The sequence below is a fragment of the Pinus tabuliformis genome, chromosome 7 (genome assembly GCF_031772625.1).
Source record: "Pinus tabuliformis cultivar Carrire ecotype Pingquan chromosome 7, CPIR1, whole genome shotgun sequence".
In the NCBI taxonomy this organism is placed as follows: domain Eukaryota; kingdom Viridiplantae; phylum Streptophyta; class Pinopsida; order Pinales; family Pinaceae; genus Pinus; species Pinus tabuliformis.
In genome coordinates, this window is record NC_142293.1 from 1554139557 (window position 1) to 1554157188 (window position 17632).

Below are 17632 nucleotides of genomic sequence, written 5' to 3' on the forward strand. Positions count from 1 at the left end.
TCACCACTCATAACCCCCTAGCCAAGATCTCATTACCCCTGAATCGACAACCTACTATTATTCTAGACTAGGTATTTTTATGCTCTGCTTCCCTAGCATACTTTTATTTAGTGGCGTCCTGCTTTTTAGGGCATGCCAACTTAATAGCCTATGATTTTTCCTATATTTTGAAAAAAACATCTTCCCTTTTTCAATTAAATCCCACCTTTTTTCTCCTGTGATGCTTTATTCACTGTTACTCGGTGTTTTTTCTACATTGGGTGATTTAATATAATTTTCTCTCTAATGATATTAAATCTAATTTAGCAGTCCCTACAAATATTTAGAAATGATTTTAGGGAAGTTTGTCTCGATCTTATCAGTCTGCATTAGTTTCTGGATCTAGGTAATTATCTCTTTAAGTCAAGTGTTTCTTTCCCAAGTAAATATCCAATCTTTCTCTTTTGATTAATAGAACTTGTTATTACATCCTCATACTTTATCATTTATTTCAAATCTAGTTCACCATGGCTCCTCTAGGCATCACTACTAAGAATAATTCAATTTAAAAATATATTTACGTAGAAATGGAGGGGTATTATTGATCTGAAAATTAGATCTTAGATTACTTTTAAGGTATTACAGACTCATGTGCATGGATTTGCCTATATTACTTAGTGCAACAGATCGATAAGATTGCGAATAATATAGACAATGAGCAGTTAGAGAAACATAATAGACAAACACACATAACACAACAAGTTTAATATGGATTTCACCCAAAACTCTTGGGCTATGTCTCCTAGTCCAGCCTTCAGTGGTGACCTCTCTATTATGTCTTCAAGAGCAGAGTTTTACAAAATGTGAGCTCAAATTGAGTCTCAACACAACAAATACAAAACTGCAGGAGTTTGCTTGAATCCCTCAAGCCTCTCTGAGTACACAGAGTCTCCCTCTTACTCTCTATCTTTGTCTTTGCTCTGTCTCAGCTCTGCTTCCCTCTGTCTTTCGTCTTTTGTGGCTTTTAAGCTAATCAGTGTTGTCTGTTCGTTTCCTCTTCTAGGCTCTCTGGCTCCCAGCCTCTGTCAAGCTCAAATCCCCCTCGAAGTGTTAGCAATCATTGCCAAACACCTTCAGGGATGGTGGCCACATGTTCTATAACGGAAGGACCATCGGCGCCTTTGAAATCCTCAGAATAGTCATTCTCTATTTACACAGATAAATACACTAAAACACAGGAAAATCTACCAATCTATCATTTATCGGTCTTGAAATATCATTAAATCCACCCTAGACTCCTATCAGGTCTGCCTTTATACCGCTATCACATATCCACCATTGATCTGACTGATCTTCATCCAATGGTTGAGATTCATTTCGTGTAGCTAAGGCATACGGAGATTACCTGCCTGAAAAGGTGGTTTTCTTAAGCCACAGTTAAGTAAATGTAGCCGAACTGGAGAAATTAGGAAGAAAGCCTCCTGATGCCAAGTAAATAAAGCACTGGAAATTTAATCTAGGAACTTGAAAAGTCATTAAAACATTACAGTATATTTTAAAAGACAGAGATATGAGCCGTGGCAGTTAACGGGCAGAGCTTCAATTAAATATCAGTTTCAATTATAAACAGAGAGACTCTGTTGAAAAAAAACATTTATACCAAATTCAAATTTCTACGTGAAAATAATTCAAGAGAACACAGCGTGAAGGCACAAAGGAAGTAAATAGTAATAGAACCCTCACACAAAGGAATAACACCAAGTAGGCCATAATTATCTCATGACGTAAAATAAGAAGTATACAGACTTTTGTAAATTTATAGCCGAGTAAGTTTAAGAGCACGGGTTGAAATAGGTAAAGCCTGGAAATCCGAACAAGAAATAGACTAATCAGACATCTAGGTCTTCGGGTCGTAACGACCAAAACCCTTCATTCAAAACATTAAAATAAACTTCTTAAGCTTCTGATACAATAGTAGGAATAAATTCCTTAGCCATTTAATTTGTTCTGTAATTTGTCAAAAACCCCTTTACAAATATAAACAAAGCCGACATGTATTCGGTAAAAAAACTTGACCATAACCCTACACTATTTACATGCTGCCCCTAACTATCGAAGGGCTGAAATTGATACGATCATACCCGAAATTTCGCAGTAGTGGTATTTTGGTAAGGAAACTCGCGCCCTTTGGGGCAGTAGAACGAAACCCCCGGCCTCCTCGCCTTCATTCCTGTAGATTCACGGAAGAAGAGGGGTCAGCGAAGACCCATGGCCATATTACCTTGTCAAGATAAACAACATCCATCAGAGAAGAATCAAAAGGAATAAATGAAGACTAAGAAACCTTACCTGGTTCGTAGAGTTGAAGGCAAGCAGAAGACGGAGGATTCCTCCATGGAACCCCTCTGCTATTGCATAGCGGCATGACGCACCGAGTTATGCAGCCTGACGGAGAAGCGAATCAAACTCCCGGAAGCGGGGAAACCAAACTGAATTGAAAAAATGAAATGAATTTCCAGCCTTCAAGCTTGAATAACCCTCCCAAGCTCGCCTAGCCGTAGGATCCAGAATGCAAGTGCCACACCGTCGATGTGAGTAGCATCCCAAGGAATCGGCAGACGAGGTACTGTCCTGCCATGCCACGTTACCATGGCTGGGCAGGACCATTAAATGTTAGAAGACAGACAAAAACCACTGGTGGATGGATGTAAGATGAATTTAAATAAAAATCTAAGTAATGAATTAGATCATTGGACTAGTCAGCAATGGAGTAGAAGCAGAACACGTGGAAAAGCCTAGCATTGGGTTAACCACGTGACAACCGAGAACCCAACTGTACTATGGATAATGTTGCAAGGCTTGAACTAAAAAAACTGATAAACTTCATAATACAACAAATCAACCTGTATAGCAATATCAAATGATAATTTATTTATTTAATTATACAGCGACCCAAAACTCTAAAGAATTGTTCAAATATTTTGTATTATTCATGTATTTGCATGTAAAAAAATAAATAATAAATGTGCTTAGGAGATGTGACAGTGGTATGAGAGCCCAGATTACAAAACTGTGGCCTCTGGCAATTAATTGTTGAAACTTTTGATACAATTTTTCAATGATTGTTAACTTACTGATGTATTAAGTTTAGGACACTAGTAGAATCATAGAAGAGGAGGCAGTGTTCCACACAGGAATATGGCTGGCCCAGAATTTGCGGCTTTCCCTCAAAATAATCCTGAAATATGGATACAGCTGGGAGAGGAGGCGCACAATACCAATCTTACAATATTGGAAACAGTTCAGGAACTAAAGAATGAGATGGCTCGGCTGCGGGAGGACAATGCAAGATTAACTATGGAAAAGGAAAAAATTATGAAAAGCCTGTTTGATAGGCAGAATCAACACCAACCGATTCCCAGCCCCGAACGGGAACGAATGTCTGAAGAACAAGGTTATCAGACAGAACAAGAAGAGAATCGGGAAGAGAAATTGGATAACGCTTTGAGCACCCCACAACAAAAAGGCAGCAAATAGAATTACAAGGGGAATTTCGAAAAATAAAGCCGCCACATATTGATGGAGAGTTGGAAGAGGTAGGTGAGGCCTGGCTTATTAACATGAATAAGTACTTTCAGTTATACGAATATGATCACAACTTAAAGGCCCGACTGTCCATCTGCCAACTGCAGGGGAAGGCCACCTTATGGTGGGAAGAGGTTAAGATTGTGCGTGGGGTAAATGAGCAAAGTATCACTTGGGAGAAGTTTCAAAAATACTTCAAGGAAAGATACTTGACTGAATGATTTTATGACGAGAAAGCCAAAGAATTTCATGAATTGCGGCTGGGGCAGGAAACAATAGATGAGTTTATCACCCGATTTACCTCTTTACTCCGATATGTGCCTTATATACGGGAGGAAAAGGCTAAGGTACAACGATTCATCAGCAGTTTACCTGTGGCAATGAGAGAAAGAATTGAATTTGAACCTGAAAATGATGGACGAGGATTATACGAAAGGCCAGGATATGCTATCAGCAAAGTAAGCAGAAGGGAGAACTTGTGGGGAAAAAGTGGGCAAACAAGAAAGGTAAGAGGATCCCTATAGGCAATAAGGGAAATCGAGGCAGCATTGGCAAGGGTTTCTAAAAAGGGAAGAACACCAGAAATCTGCAAAATAATCAGTTCAAAATTAGACCACCTGCTGAAAACAGATTCAGTGAGTAGACTAGTAAAGTTGATAACGAAGGGACAGCAAGACCCTCGGTGCAATGCTGGGGATGTGGAGGGCCACATTACGTTTAAAATTGCCCTCACTAGAAGGGAACCGATTAGATTTCACAGATCCACGAGGCATCTATAGTAGGTGATGTGGCCCGGAGCATCCCAAAAATTAACGTAGCACTCGAAGACCATCAGGCGGAGTACCAGCCGACAATGGTGGAGTTTGAAGGTAAAATTTTTGATCATCCTGTTTCTGTTTTAATTGATCCCAGTGCTACGTTAAGTTATGTAAGTCCAAAGGTTATGGAATGGTGTAAGTTACAGTCGATTAAGTTTAAAAATTCTTGGCTAGTACAGCTCGCAACAGGAGCAAAGTGACATGTGTTAGCCAAAGTTAATGACTGTCCACCTGAAATAGCAGGTTAGCCTTTGAAGGTAGATCTAAACATACTTCCCCTTGGGTCGTATGATGTGTTGCTAGGCATGGACTGGCTGGAAAAATGCTGGTCCATTATTAATTGCAAAACAAAACAATCTGCTACAAAAATGAATTGATAGAGCAACAAGTAATGCAAGGAATTTCGAGGCCATTACAGACATGGCCCATAAGCGCTTCACAACTAGCGAAGTGTATCTGGAAAGGGTGTATTCCAATAGTTCAAGAGTTTGCAGATGTGTTCCCTTAACAGATACCAAGACTGCCACCCAAGAGAGACATAGATTTCACCATTGAATTGGTGCCAGGGGCAGCCCCGGTGTCCCGCGCTCCATATTGTATGAGCACACCAGAATTGATGGAGCTCAAAATGCAATTGCAGGAGTTATTAGATAAAAAATACATCTGCCCCAACGTGTCACCCTGGGGAGCCCCCGTGTTGTTCGTCAAAAAGAAGGATGGAACCCTTCGCATGTGTATGGACTACCACCAGCTGAGTAAGTTGACAATTAAGAACAAATACCCACTAGCTCGTATTGATGAATTATTCGATTAGGTGAAAGGGGCTACGGTATTATCTAAAATTGACTTGCGTTTGGGATACCATCAGATCAGAATTAAAGAGGAGGATATAGCCAAAATTTCTTTTAGGACTCGCTATGGGCACTATGAGTTCGTAGTATTACCCTTTGGGTTAACCAATGCCCCCGCGACCTTTATGTGCTTAATGAAAAACATATTTCATCAATATTTAAACAAATTTGTGTTAATCTTTATTGACGACATACTAATATACTCTCGAAGCATCGAAGAGCACAAGGAGCATCTTAGATGGGTATTGAAAACTCTCTGGGAGCATCATTTATATGCCAAAAACAACAAGTGTGATTTCTTTAAGGAACTGATTCAGTACTTAGGACATATTATTACGAAAGACGGAATTGTGGTGGATCCCAAAAAGATCAAGACCGTAATGGAATGGCCAGTACCGAAGGATGTAATGGATATAAGATCCTTTATGGGGTTAGCAGGTTACTATAGGCGGTTTGTGGAAGGATTTTCCAGAGTGGCCTATCCTATCACCTCCCTGCAGAAAAAGGGGAAATTTTTTAAATGGACAGCTGAATGCCAAAAAAGTTTTGAACAACTCAAGCATCTGCTCACCACTGCGCCTGTACTAAGCATAGCAGATCTGGCTAAGGATTATGTGGTATGCACGGATGCAACTAAAGAAGGGGTAGGAGGAGTCCTGATGCAGGAGGGTAAGGTAATCACCTATTAGTCAAGGAAATTGAAGGAAAATGAGCATAAATATTCTGCCTATGATTTGGAGTTGGCAGCTGTCATTCACGCCCTAAAGATGTGGCATCATTATCTGTTAGGCAGAAAATTTCTCCTAATGATAGATCACCACAGCCTGAATAGATATTTCAATAAGCTTACCTTGAACGCTAGACAAGCACGGTGGGTAGATTTTCAGAGCAGTTTTGATTTTGAGATTAAACATTTGAAAGGGAAGGAGATCCATGTATCAAACGCTTTAAGTCGAAAGGTACACTGCCTCTACGAAATTTCTTGCAGTGAAGGGTCGACTACCTTCGATGAAGTGTTGAAAGAGGCAAAAAATCAGGATCTGAAATATCAACAAATAGGGCAGCAAGTTCAAAATCCAACCAGCAGTGAATATCACCAAGGTTATGTGATGGATCATGCCAGCCTGTTGAGATATAAAAAAAGACTATATGTGTCCAACCAAAGTGGCATTAAAAGTAATATTTTAGATGAACTTCATAAGAGTCCCTACGAGGGACATCTAGGTTACCAAAAATTGATTACCGCACTCCGGAAGGAGTATTACCGGCCAGGCATGAAGAAATATGTAGCAGAGTATCTGTCATGATGTTCGGAATGTCAACAAGTCAGGCCGTAACATCAGCACCCTGCGGGGCTATTGCAGCCACTACCAATTCTAGAATGGAAGTGGGAAACTGTCTTTATGGATTTTATAACTGGATTACCAAGATCTAAAAAGAGCAATGACTCTATCATGGTGGTGGTGGACAAATTAAGCAAAGCAGCCCATTTTATCCCCATAAAATACACTTTCAAAGCGGTGCAGATTGCCAACATCTTCATGCAGAATGTTTTCAGGCTACATGGGCTACCAAAAACCATAATTTCTGATCGCGATGTGAAATTTACATAATTCTTCTAGAGGACTCTATTTAAGAGGTTGGGAACTCAACTAAATTTCAGTACTTCCTATCACCCTCAAACAGACGGACAGACAGAACGGGTGAACCAAGTAGTGGAAGACATGCTCAGATCATACATAATGCAACAACCGTCAAAATGGGAAGATTATCTGCATTTGGTCAAATTTGCATACAACAACAACTATCATACTTCTTTGCAAATGAGCCCTTTTGAAGTTCTGTACGGAAGAAAATGCCGCACACCCTACAGTTGGGGGGACCTTAAGACAAGCTGTTGTTGGGGCACGAAATGCTAAAGGAGATGGTCAAGAAGGTGCGGAGCAACTTAAAGGCAGCTCAAGATAGGCAGAAGAATTTTGCCGATAGGAAGTGAAGTTTTAAGGAATTTCAAGTAGGAGACCACGTGTATGTGAGAATAAGACCTAAAAAGAGTACATTACAGTGGAGCGGGTGCAGCAAACTGGCACCACGGTTTTGTGGGCCATTTCAAATATTAGCAAGAGTTAAGCCAGTGGCATACCAACTTTCTCTACCAAGCTACATTTGCGGCCATAACGTCTTTCATGTGTATGTCTTAAAAAGATACATTTATGATCCTAAGCATATAGTCAGTTGGCAAGATATCCAGGTAAAAGGGTAACTTAGGTAGACCTAAATAATTGTGTTATTAAAGAAGACAAAGTGATGTAGGTTTTGTTTGTTTCAGGTCGAGCCGGAAGGAGAATTCTCGGTCGAGCCACTGAATATACTAGAACGGAGAGAAGTAACGCTGTGAAAATGAGCCATCACCCAGGTTAAAGTGCAATGGTAGCACTTTGGACCGGAGGAGGCCACCTGGGAGGATGAACAGCTCAAGAAAGAAGCATATCCGGGTCTGTTTGTGTCAAAAAAAATGGGATGATGTTTGACTTCAGGGGGGGAAGATGTGATAACCCCAGATAGGCTATAAATATTTGTTTTACCACAGTAAAGACAGATATATTGTAAATATTTATTTTACCAAAGTAAGCAGACATACTGTAGTATTTTGGTTTTTCCACAGTAAAAATAAAAAAACAACAAACTGGTAATCATGGTTGTTAATGTTAAGTTAAATAGTTTGTTAACTTTGAAACAGGAAAATGTGGTGAATTAAGCAGGCTCTGTAACTTCTCAAGGGAAGTTGGGAAAAGAGCAGTTGTTGGAAAGAAAATCCCTATCTACCTCCCATGCTCGAAAGAAAAGAGTGGAAGGGGAGGGAAAAATTCATGCTGATAGGTTAGATGGAAAGTGAAAGGGTGTGTACGCTAAGTCTAGTGAGGACCATATAGCTTAGCACTGTGTGCAAATGACCTTGCAGAGGACAGTGGTCCTACAAGAAGCTAGGGGGGAGATTTGGTCTGGAGGACAAATCTCAAGGATGGGAGGATAAGGAGCTGCAGATGTTAAGGTGTCTTCTACCCTGATGATCTTTTTCTTTAAAGAATTAGGTAAGTAACACCCTTTTAAATATCTATTGCTCAGTCGACTTTATAAGACTTATTATGTACGTTATTGGAAATGATGGTAATTTAAGTACTTGTATGTGCAGTAAATAGAGAATTTATAGGAATGAAATGATGCAGTTATGGTTCAATGTTGTTTAACCCTCGGCAATAAAGAGTTTTAGTGACAAAACTAATTGGACCTGAACTGGTTAATATACTATCCCTAGGTCTAGGTAGGGAAATAGTGGTGAATAGGTAAATATTAACTACTGACAAATCTTCTATAGTCGCGCTGTTTGCAGAAGTTAAAAGAAATAGTTCTGGTAGTTCTTTTCTGAAAATTTGTGAATAACACTAAACTGGAAGATATGCTTAATTCGATATCTAGAAAAATTGAACTTTAAAAACAGGGAAAAGAAAACCCATATGTTTCATTCTCAGGAGGAGTTAAATAAAATACAGAACTGACTTCTTTCTTTCGAGACAAGTTATGGCAGAGAGGACTTAACACACAGAGCTGGGAATTAGTGAAAACCCTATTAGCCTAGCATCTACGTAAAATAATGAAGTCGAGAAATAGAAACAGTAAATACCCTATCTATTATCAAACTGAACAAACAATGGAAAACAATTAAGTAAATGTAGCCAAACTGGAGAAATTAGAAAGAAAGCCTCCTGATGCCAAGTAAATAAAGCACTGGAACTTTAATCTAGGAACTTGAAAAGTCATAAAACATTACAGTATATTTTAAAAGACAGAGATATGAGCCGCAACAGTTAACGGGTAGAAATTCAATTAAATATCAGTTTCAATTGTAAACAGAGAGACTTCGTTGAAAAAAAACATTTATACCAAATTCGAATTTCCACATGAAAATAATTCAAGAGCACACATCGCGAAGGCGCAAAGGAAGTAAATAGTAATAGAGCCCTCGCATAGAGGAATAACACCAAGAAGGCCATAATTAACTCATGACGTAAAATAAGCAGTATACAGACTTTTGTAAATTTACAGCCAAGCAAGTTTAAGAGCACGGGTTGAAACAGGTAAAGCCCAGAAATCCAAACAAGAAATAGACTATTCAAACATCTAGGTCTCTGAGTCGTAACGACAAAAAAACTTCATTCAAAACATTAAAATAAATTTCTTAAGCTTCTGATACAACAGTAGGAAGAAATTCCTTAGCCATTTAATTCGTTTGGAAATTTGTCAAAAAACCCTTTACAAATCTAAAAAAGCCGGCGTGTATTCGGTAAAAAAAATTGACCAGAACCCTACACTATTTACATGCTGCCCCTCACTGTCGAAGGGCTGAAATTGATACGGTCATACCCTGAATTTCGCAATAGTGGTATTCTGGTAAGGAAACTCGCGCCCTTTGAGGTAGTAGAACGAAACCCTCGGCCTCCTCACCTTCGTTCCTGTAGATTCACGGAAGAAGAGGGATCAGCGAAGACCCATGGCCATATTACCTTGTCAAGATAAACAACTTCAATCAGAGAAGAAGAAAAAGGAATAAATGAAGACTAAGAAACCTTACCTGGTTTGTAAAGTTGGACGCAAGCAGAAGACGGAGGAGTCCTCTATGGAACCCCTCGCGACACGACGCACCGAGTTATGTAGCCTGACGGAGAAGCGAAACAGAATCCTAGAAGTGGGGAAACCAAACTGAATTGACAAAATGAAATGAATTTCCAACCTTCAAGCTCGAATAACCCTCCCAAGCTTGCCCAACCATAGGATTCAGAATGCAAGTGCCACACCGTCGATGCGAGTAACATCCCGAGGAACTAGCAGACGAGGTACCGTCCTGCCACGCCACATTACCAGGGCCGGGCAGGACCATTAAATGTTAGGAGATAGACAAAAACTGTCGGTGGATGGCTGTAAGATGAATTTAAATAAAAATCTAAGTAATTAACGAGATCATTGGACTAGTCAGGAATGGAGTACAACCAAAACATGCGGAAAGGCCTAGCATTGGGTTAACCACATGACAACCAAGAACCCACCTGTACTATTGATAATGTTGCAAGGCTTGAACTAATAAAATGGATAAACTTCATAATACAACAAATCAACCCGTATAGCAATATCAAATGATAATTGATTTATTTAATTATACAGCGCCCCAAAACTCTAAAGCATTGTTCAAATCTTTTGTATTATTCATGTATTTGCGTGTAAAAGAATAATAATAAATGTGCTTAGGAGATGTGACAATTGCAATGGGTGGCCTCGAAGCGTGTAAATGAACAACGCGCAGGTCATTTATTCTTCAAAGATTCCATGTCTTTCACATGAGCCTACAATGCCGACCGCGTTCCTAACCAAGGCTACATATCCTCCACCATCATATGTTTTATGCGACAAGTTATCCGAGAGCTCTTCCGAGATTTCGAAGTAATTTCCATAAGACATACACTCCGGAAGAGAAACTTTGTAGTTAGTCATGATGGATATGGAGAGATTCAAAATAGATGTGAGGACTGAGGTTATCATTTGTCCCTCCTTCTAGCGCCAAAATTTTGATGGTGCTGGAACTACCAACATGTCAGGGGATCTCCCTAGTAAGAAGTCCCAACTAGACTTCAAACTCTTTGGTGTAGGAGTCCCAACAGCGGGTTGTACGTTATTGCCTTGACCGCAGTTTCACACAAATTCAAGCAAGATGTCCCTGTTGGTAGCAAGGGTGTTACATATGCAGTAAGTCAAGGAAGGTGCATGAGCGGTTCTAACACATGGAGGGTGAGGTGAGTGGGCCCCTTGGAAACCTATGAAAGCACGGAGTTAAGAAGCGAACACACAAGCTAAGATGCATCACAAACTGGAAGGCAAGTGAGCTAGCAATCCAAAGTGATGCTTAAACCAACAACACATTCCAGTAACATTCATACATTCATATACAAAAAATAGCTACACATTCATGCGTAAGCAAACAAATACATATATTATTTAGAGTGAACAAGATAGTTGAAATACAATACGACATATGCATGAAACGTGTTGGCTCTGTTATACTAAGAACTGTAAGTTCCACTCATACGATACAACCATGACCAACCACTATTTTTGACAGTGGAACGTTACAGACTGATGTCTGCTCCCCCAAAGATATACACTAGCTCTACACAGTGGAGAAGCCAAGGCTCATTACAATACTGTCTAAGCTTTCTCTAAGATACTCCTATTGGAAGCTTGGTTGACCAAAAGCCTATACAATATATGAGGGACTATATATAGCAAAGGGTGGGGTGGCCCTTGACATTCCCCTTTGTGACTATTCACCTACCCTCATGACTCTTCAACTACTCTATGATTGTTACATTCAACTATTGACACTTGAACTTCCACTTGACAAGATGTTACATATTATCTACACATCTACCCATGTGAGATAATATATGCTTGATAAAGACATGCAATACATCACTAACACTCAGACCATTGCGGTAAGACCAACTCTTCGACATCCTTGCGATGATCGACGATGGTGAAATGATGCCAAGCTTGGTCATCCGTGATGGTGTCTGTGTGTTCAATGTTGACATCCTGTTGAAAGCGAACTCTTGCCTCCGTTACATCCTGATACAATGATATGGCTGCTCTGTCTAACTCGTTTGATATCATGCGCATCATCGTCTTGAGTATGGCTGGACCAACAACATACTGATACATTGTGTCTATGTTGATCTCCAAGTGTGTGCTGGTGACCATGCACATCAACTTGTCGAAGTACATCTTCAGATCCATTCGTACTTGCTTCCTATCTTTGCCTCGGTGAGTGTGCCAAATGGGTGGGATCACATGCGTGCGCACAATGACATGCATGCTGCTGAATTCCCTTTCAGGCAATCAACAACACTGCTCACCTTGTCTGCTTCGTGCCAGCTGCTGGGATGGATCTATAACTTGTATGGGCTTAGTTTCATCCATCTGTGCATGTTGTGCCCCTTGCTGTACCTGTTCTTGCTGCAACTCATTCTCTCATATGTGCAACTCATGTTCTTCCTTGAGTTTCCGCTTCACCACATGCAACTCCTTCTCTGTTTCTCTCCCTACCTTCACGCGATCTTTGTGTTGCATCGTCACCTCATAGCTTCAATCTCCAAAGCTCGTTTCGTCACGAGTGGATTTGCTTTGAACTTGTAGCTTTGCTCTGCCTCTGTGTTGTCAATAACCTTCCTCTTGCATTTGTTGCATGTAGGTGTGATACCTTCTGCTACTACTGATGGTGCTTCTCATTGTGATTTTGTTTCCATTCATCTTGATATCCTTTTCCATGAACAACTTGATGCCTTCGTGGATAGGCAAGTTTATAGACACTTGATAAACTGCATCCCCAAGTGTGCTCTAAACGGTGTCTTTAACTATGCTCTCCTGGAAGCCATTGTACCTGTGCTGCTGAGAGGTAGACGAACACCTGTGATACCTTGAGACATATAAACACTCATGACAAGAAATCTGTTAGTCGAAAACCAAAACAAACTAGACGACTGAGATGCAACATACTTGTGTGACTGTCTGTGAAGATTGTGCAATTTTCATCGGGAGGCTGGAAGACTGATTGCCAAAACTACACGAGGCGCAGTCCGGGATGTCGGGAGGCTGACTGACTACTCAAACTGCACAATGGATAGTCCAGCATGGCCTGTTGAGGACTGAAACTACGCAATGCGCAATTTCAGTCAACAATAACATGTAACCAACAAACTGCATTGCGCAGTTTCTGGGGCCAGAAGGATACTGTCTCCAAGAATTGTGCAATGCAAGTTTGGGGGTCAGTGTTGGGCCAAACTTGCGCAATTTCCAGAGGGCAGGCAAAGACTTCGCTTCTGAAATTGCGCACTGATAGTCGAGCAAGGCACAGTCTCGGCCAAGGCAGCCCAGAGCGGGCGATGGGTGACTGAAAACATGAGAAGTCTGAATGTAGATGAGATGAGTACAAGCAAGAGTGAATGATTACGCATGAAAATAGTAAGTGGAGGATTCAAAAAACTGGACAACATACATGCGAGTGAAGTGAGTCACCACAACGACGAATGTTGATGCAAAAACAGTGTCATGCATGCGACAATAGTGAGATGCGAACGCAAACTAAAATGATGCTTCTACAAGCTAACATACATTGAAATGATAGCAAACGCTCATTGAAAACAAGAAGACAACACTGACACAAAGAGAAACACAAAAAGCGATAGGAACACAGCGCAAAACATGCAAAGCAGACTTACCCCAAAGCAGTTTAGATAAATGCGCCGATGACTCCTAGATATAATGTGGGATGTCAAAGCAGCAAGGTCGATGTGAGGAAAGAGCTCTATAATGTCCCTTTCATAAGTTTTGATAAAATCGAGGTTGTGATGCGCATGCCACAAATCTAGGAAAAGCGACACTTAGCAGGAGGATTCTGAAATGATCCTTGCATGTAACCTCCAACTGTTAAAAATAGATCCCATGATAAACCAGTCAAGAAGTCCTCTATGACTATTGTGTGAATTTTTAGTTGGTTGGAATGCACTCTAAGGCATGATGGCACATCTAACTAGGTTTTTCTTTAATTGATTGTAACTTATAAAAATAGATCAAAGTGCTCAAGGTTATCATGCACCTTCATCTAATCTCTAGCACATGCTAATATCATTCTAGACTATTGTCGATGGAAGGGTCACTCCAACACCCATACTACTATATGTTGCCTCCATGAGCACCCAAGCTCTCCAAGCGACTTCATTCCCAAGGGATGATGACCAAGCTATTTTGAACCAATCAAATCAGCCCCCTAACATACTACTTCATTCTAAAACATAATGAATAACATTGAACAATTTTTTGAAACTAAATTTTTGAGCTTTGATACCACTTGCCATGGACCTTAAATTTTTTCACAAAATTTTCCTTTTGTCATCTCCAATTGTCCAACACTTCCTTGCCTCAACATTAGTCAAGTATCTTGACTCACTTGTGGCCACAACAACCAAACTATGCTCTCCACTTAAAGTCTACCCATAGCTTCACTTTAAGCTATAATAGTTATGACTGACACAACCTAGTACATCCAAAAATAGCCATGCACCAACTCACCATAGTGTCAAAATATCCCAAGAATACTTATCCAATATTATACCATAGCCACCACAATTCAACACAAGGAACATTAGACCCATCCAAGTAAAAACAACCACAATTTACAATTTGAGATAGCACCAAAAGTGAATGCCTTAACTATATTTATAGGAAAAATGTTATAATGTACAATAGATGAGCATGGTGATAGACTACAATTATACTAGGCATATGTGCATACATGCACTATCAATAAACCCTTATAGAGCAAAAGGCCTACCTATTAGAGGTCATGTTTTCTTCTTCATCTCACTTGTCCAATGCAATTTCTTATACTATGTCCAATCCAAATCTTAGCACCGCTACAGAGATTCTTACATTCCTTGAATGACTTCTAATTCTTTCTTAAATGTCTTTACACATTGAGACATCTTCCTTTTTATATGACACATGTTATGCACTTGCAAACCTCTTCATTCTAAATTGTGGACCCAAGTGTCGTTCTTCATCTTACTTCAATTCAATGACTTATTTTCCAATTGTATACCAAGTCATTCAACTCAACCTGGGGCTACCTAAGTCATCCCAAATTTACATAGTCCATCTATTTAAGTATACCTACCCATAGTTATTATTCCTAAACTTATTTGAAGGCAACTTCAAATTAATTTTCCCTTTAGTTCTCCACATCTAACCCATATTCACAAGGCCTCACTACTCATATAAAAAGAACATAAAACACTTTCATCTCTTCATAAGTTATTAACTTTGAAACCTTCTCCACCTAGGTAATATACTTACTACCATCTAACTTTCCATACAATAAGTAACATACCATTAAATGTTTAAATAAAAAAATTTATCCGACTCTCTATATATATAATTATTATATACGTATCGTAATATTAAAGATATTAAATAGTAAAGCATTTTATTCTCTTTTGTCATTTTCGTATCGTAATACTAAAGATATGAAATAGTAAAGCATTTTATTCTCTTTTGTCATTTTCTTATTCATTTTAAAAATATTATAAATAATCAGTATTTTAAATTATCAGCTCATGTACCCATTTTGAGATAAACCCAAAAGTGAAGGGACTTAACTACACCGTACTGCATGTATGCGGACAGCAGCTATAGGATATCTAGTCAAACACCTACACTGATGATCCAGCGATTCTGAGCAGGTGTAGGCGATTCCGATATATTTAACAGCAACATCATCTTTCGTCCTAGCACATCTGAGCATTTCTGAGAAGGTGTAGGCGAGTTCCATCCATGGAGAAACATGATATCAAGGAATGTTGCTCCCAAGTTGAGCTGACTGTAAACGTTTTGGGATCTGTCATGGTGCCGCCTTCCCGACCTTCTCCCAGAACCACACTCTATCTCTCCAATCTAGATGACCATCTTATCGTCAGGCGCAGATTCGATACATTGCTTGTGTATAACAATGACTGTGATAATATTTATGGTCCCACAGATCCTGTGAAAGTTGTTAGGGATGCACTGTCACGAGTATTAGCGTACTATTACCCACTTGCAGGCCGGGTAAAGAGAACCGAAGATGGCCGAAAACTGCAGGTGGAGTGCACAGGAGAGGGCGCTCTCTTTGTGGAAGCCTCCACGCATAACACTCTTTCACTGCTGGGCGAGTTGGAGGAGCTGAAACCTTCATTTGAGCAACTGCTCTTTCAGTTTCCGCTCACTGCACAAGTCGAGGACGTACCCCCTCTCATTTTTCAGGTGAAATTTTTCCTCTTACTTTGCCATTATTCCTCAATTTTAATGGATTCGCTCAACTCCAACTTGAGCTGATCTTGATTGTTGCGTTTGTGTGTTTTCTGTTTTGACAAAAATAGGTAACTCGCTTCGATTGCGGGGGTTTTGTTGTGGGTGTGAGTTTCAACCATAGTCTGTGTGACGGACGTGGGGCAGCCCAGTTTCTCATGGGACTTGCAGAGATCGCGAGAGGAGAGACGAAGCTGTCTGTTGAAGCAGTATGGCAGAGGGAATTTCTGAAACCCCAGCAGCAGTCCCATCTGGTCCGTTTTCCGCATGATGAGGTCCTTGAAAGTGGATTCATGGTCAACCCTAATTGCTCAATGCAGCAGCAGATGGCCAATGTGAAAACCGAAGACCTAATACTGGCTTCGTTTTTCTTCAGCTCGGATGTTTTACAGAGTATAAAGCAGCCCATCGCAGAAGAGTTGAAGGAGCATTGTACCACGTTCGAAGTGTTAGCAGCGTTGGCCTGGCGGGTAAGAACAAGGGCTCTGGGGATTCCTCTTGATCAAGCTGTCAGGCTTATCTTCGGGGTGGACGTGAGGAGGGCGTTCAACCCCCCTCTTGCAGAGGGATACTACGGCAATGGTCTGTACCTAGCATGTGCACGCAGTAATACAGCCCGAGAGGTTGTGACTGGATCCCTTTCGCTTGCCGTAAAGATGATAAAGAAGGCAAAGTTATGTTTAAATGAGGAGTACCTGAGATCGAGCATAGCGTTTCTTGAAATGAAACGCTCATACCCAGAGATGACAGAGGTGCATATGTGTGTTGAAGATGCGTACCTTACTGACTGGAGGTGGCTGGGATTTAATGAAGTGGACTTTGGGTGGGGTGAACCCGTGACTGCATGCCCTATCAGTTTGCTCAGGACTTTGGGATTGCCCATTGCATTCCTGCGTCCCCCGAAAAAGAAGAGTGGAGTGAAGATGGTGTTGTGCGTTCCATGAGCAGCAGTCAAAGCACTTGAATCTGCTGTGAATTTTGGAATATCTTGAAATTTGACAGTTACGAGAGTGTCAGATTCCGATATTTTTAGAATCGGTAATCAACATAAGGTTAGTAGTTATGCAATAGTGAGTATCATTTACAATATTATTTTAGTGAGAAAATCAGGTGATGATGATGATGATGATGATGATGATGATGATGATGATGATGATGATGATGATGATGATGATGATGATGATGATGATGATGATGATGATGATGATGATGATGATGATGATGATGATGATGATGATGATGATGATGATGATGATGATGATGATGATGATGATGATGATGATGATGATGATGATGATGATGATGATGATGATGATGATGATGATGATGATGATGATGATGATGATGATGATGATGATGATGATGATGATGATCCACTGACACCTACAATTTTCTTAGTTTTTAATTATCTGACTCCTTGTCTTTCTTGGCCAGATTGGTGCTGTAGTTTTC

At 40.2% G+C, this 17632-nt stretch overlaps 2 protein-coding genes across 2 annotated transcripts; both read left to right on the forward strand.

Annotated features, from left to right (window-relative positions):
• The first annotated feature begins 3599 nt into the window (after positions 1–3599).
• On the forward strand, positions 3600–6540 carry LOC149253869 (uncharacterized). Its single transcript, XM_089454610.1, has 4 exons — positions 3600–3716; positions 3834–4070; positions 4894–5137; positions 5981–6540. The coding sequence occupies exons 1-4, from the start codon at positions 3600–3602 to the stop codon at positions 6538–6540; spliced, it is 1158 nt and encodes a 385-aa protein (XP_089310736.1).
• Positions 6541–15471: 8931 nt separating this feature from the next.
• Positions 15472–17401, forward strand: LOC149253870 (taxadien-5-alpha-ol O-acetyltransferase-like). The gene is made up of 2 exons (XM_089456951.1): positions 15472–16135; positions 16252–17401. Exons 1-2 carry the CDS (start codon positions 15668–15670, stop codon positions 17122–17124), a joined length of 1341 nt encoding a protein of 446 aa, XP_089313077.1. The 5' UTR covers positions 15472–15667; the 3' UTR covers positions 17125–17401.
• Positions 17402–17632: the final 231 nt, after the last annotated feature.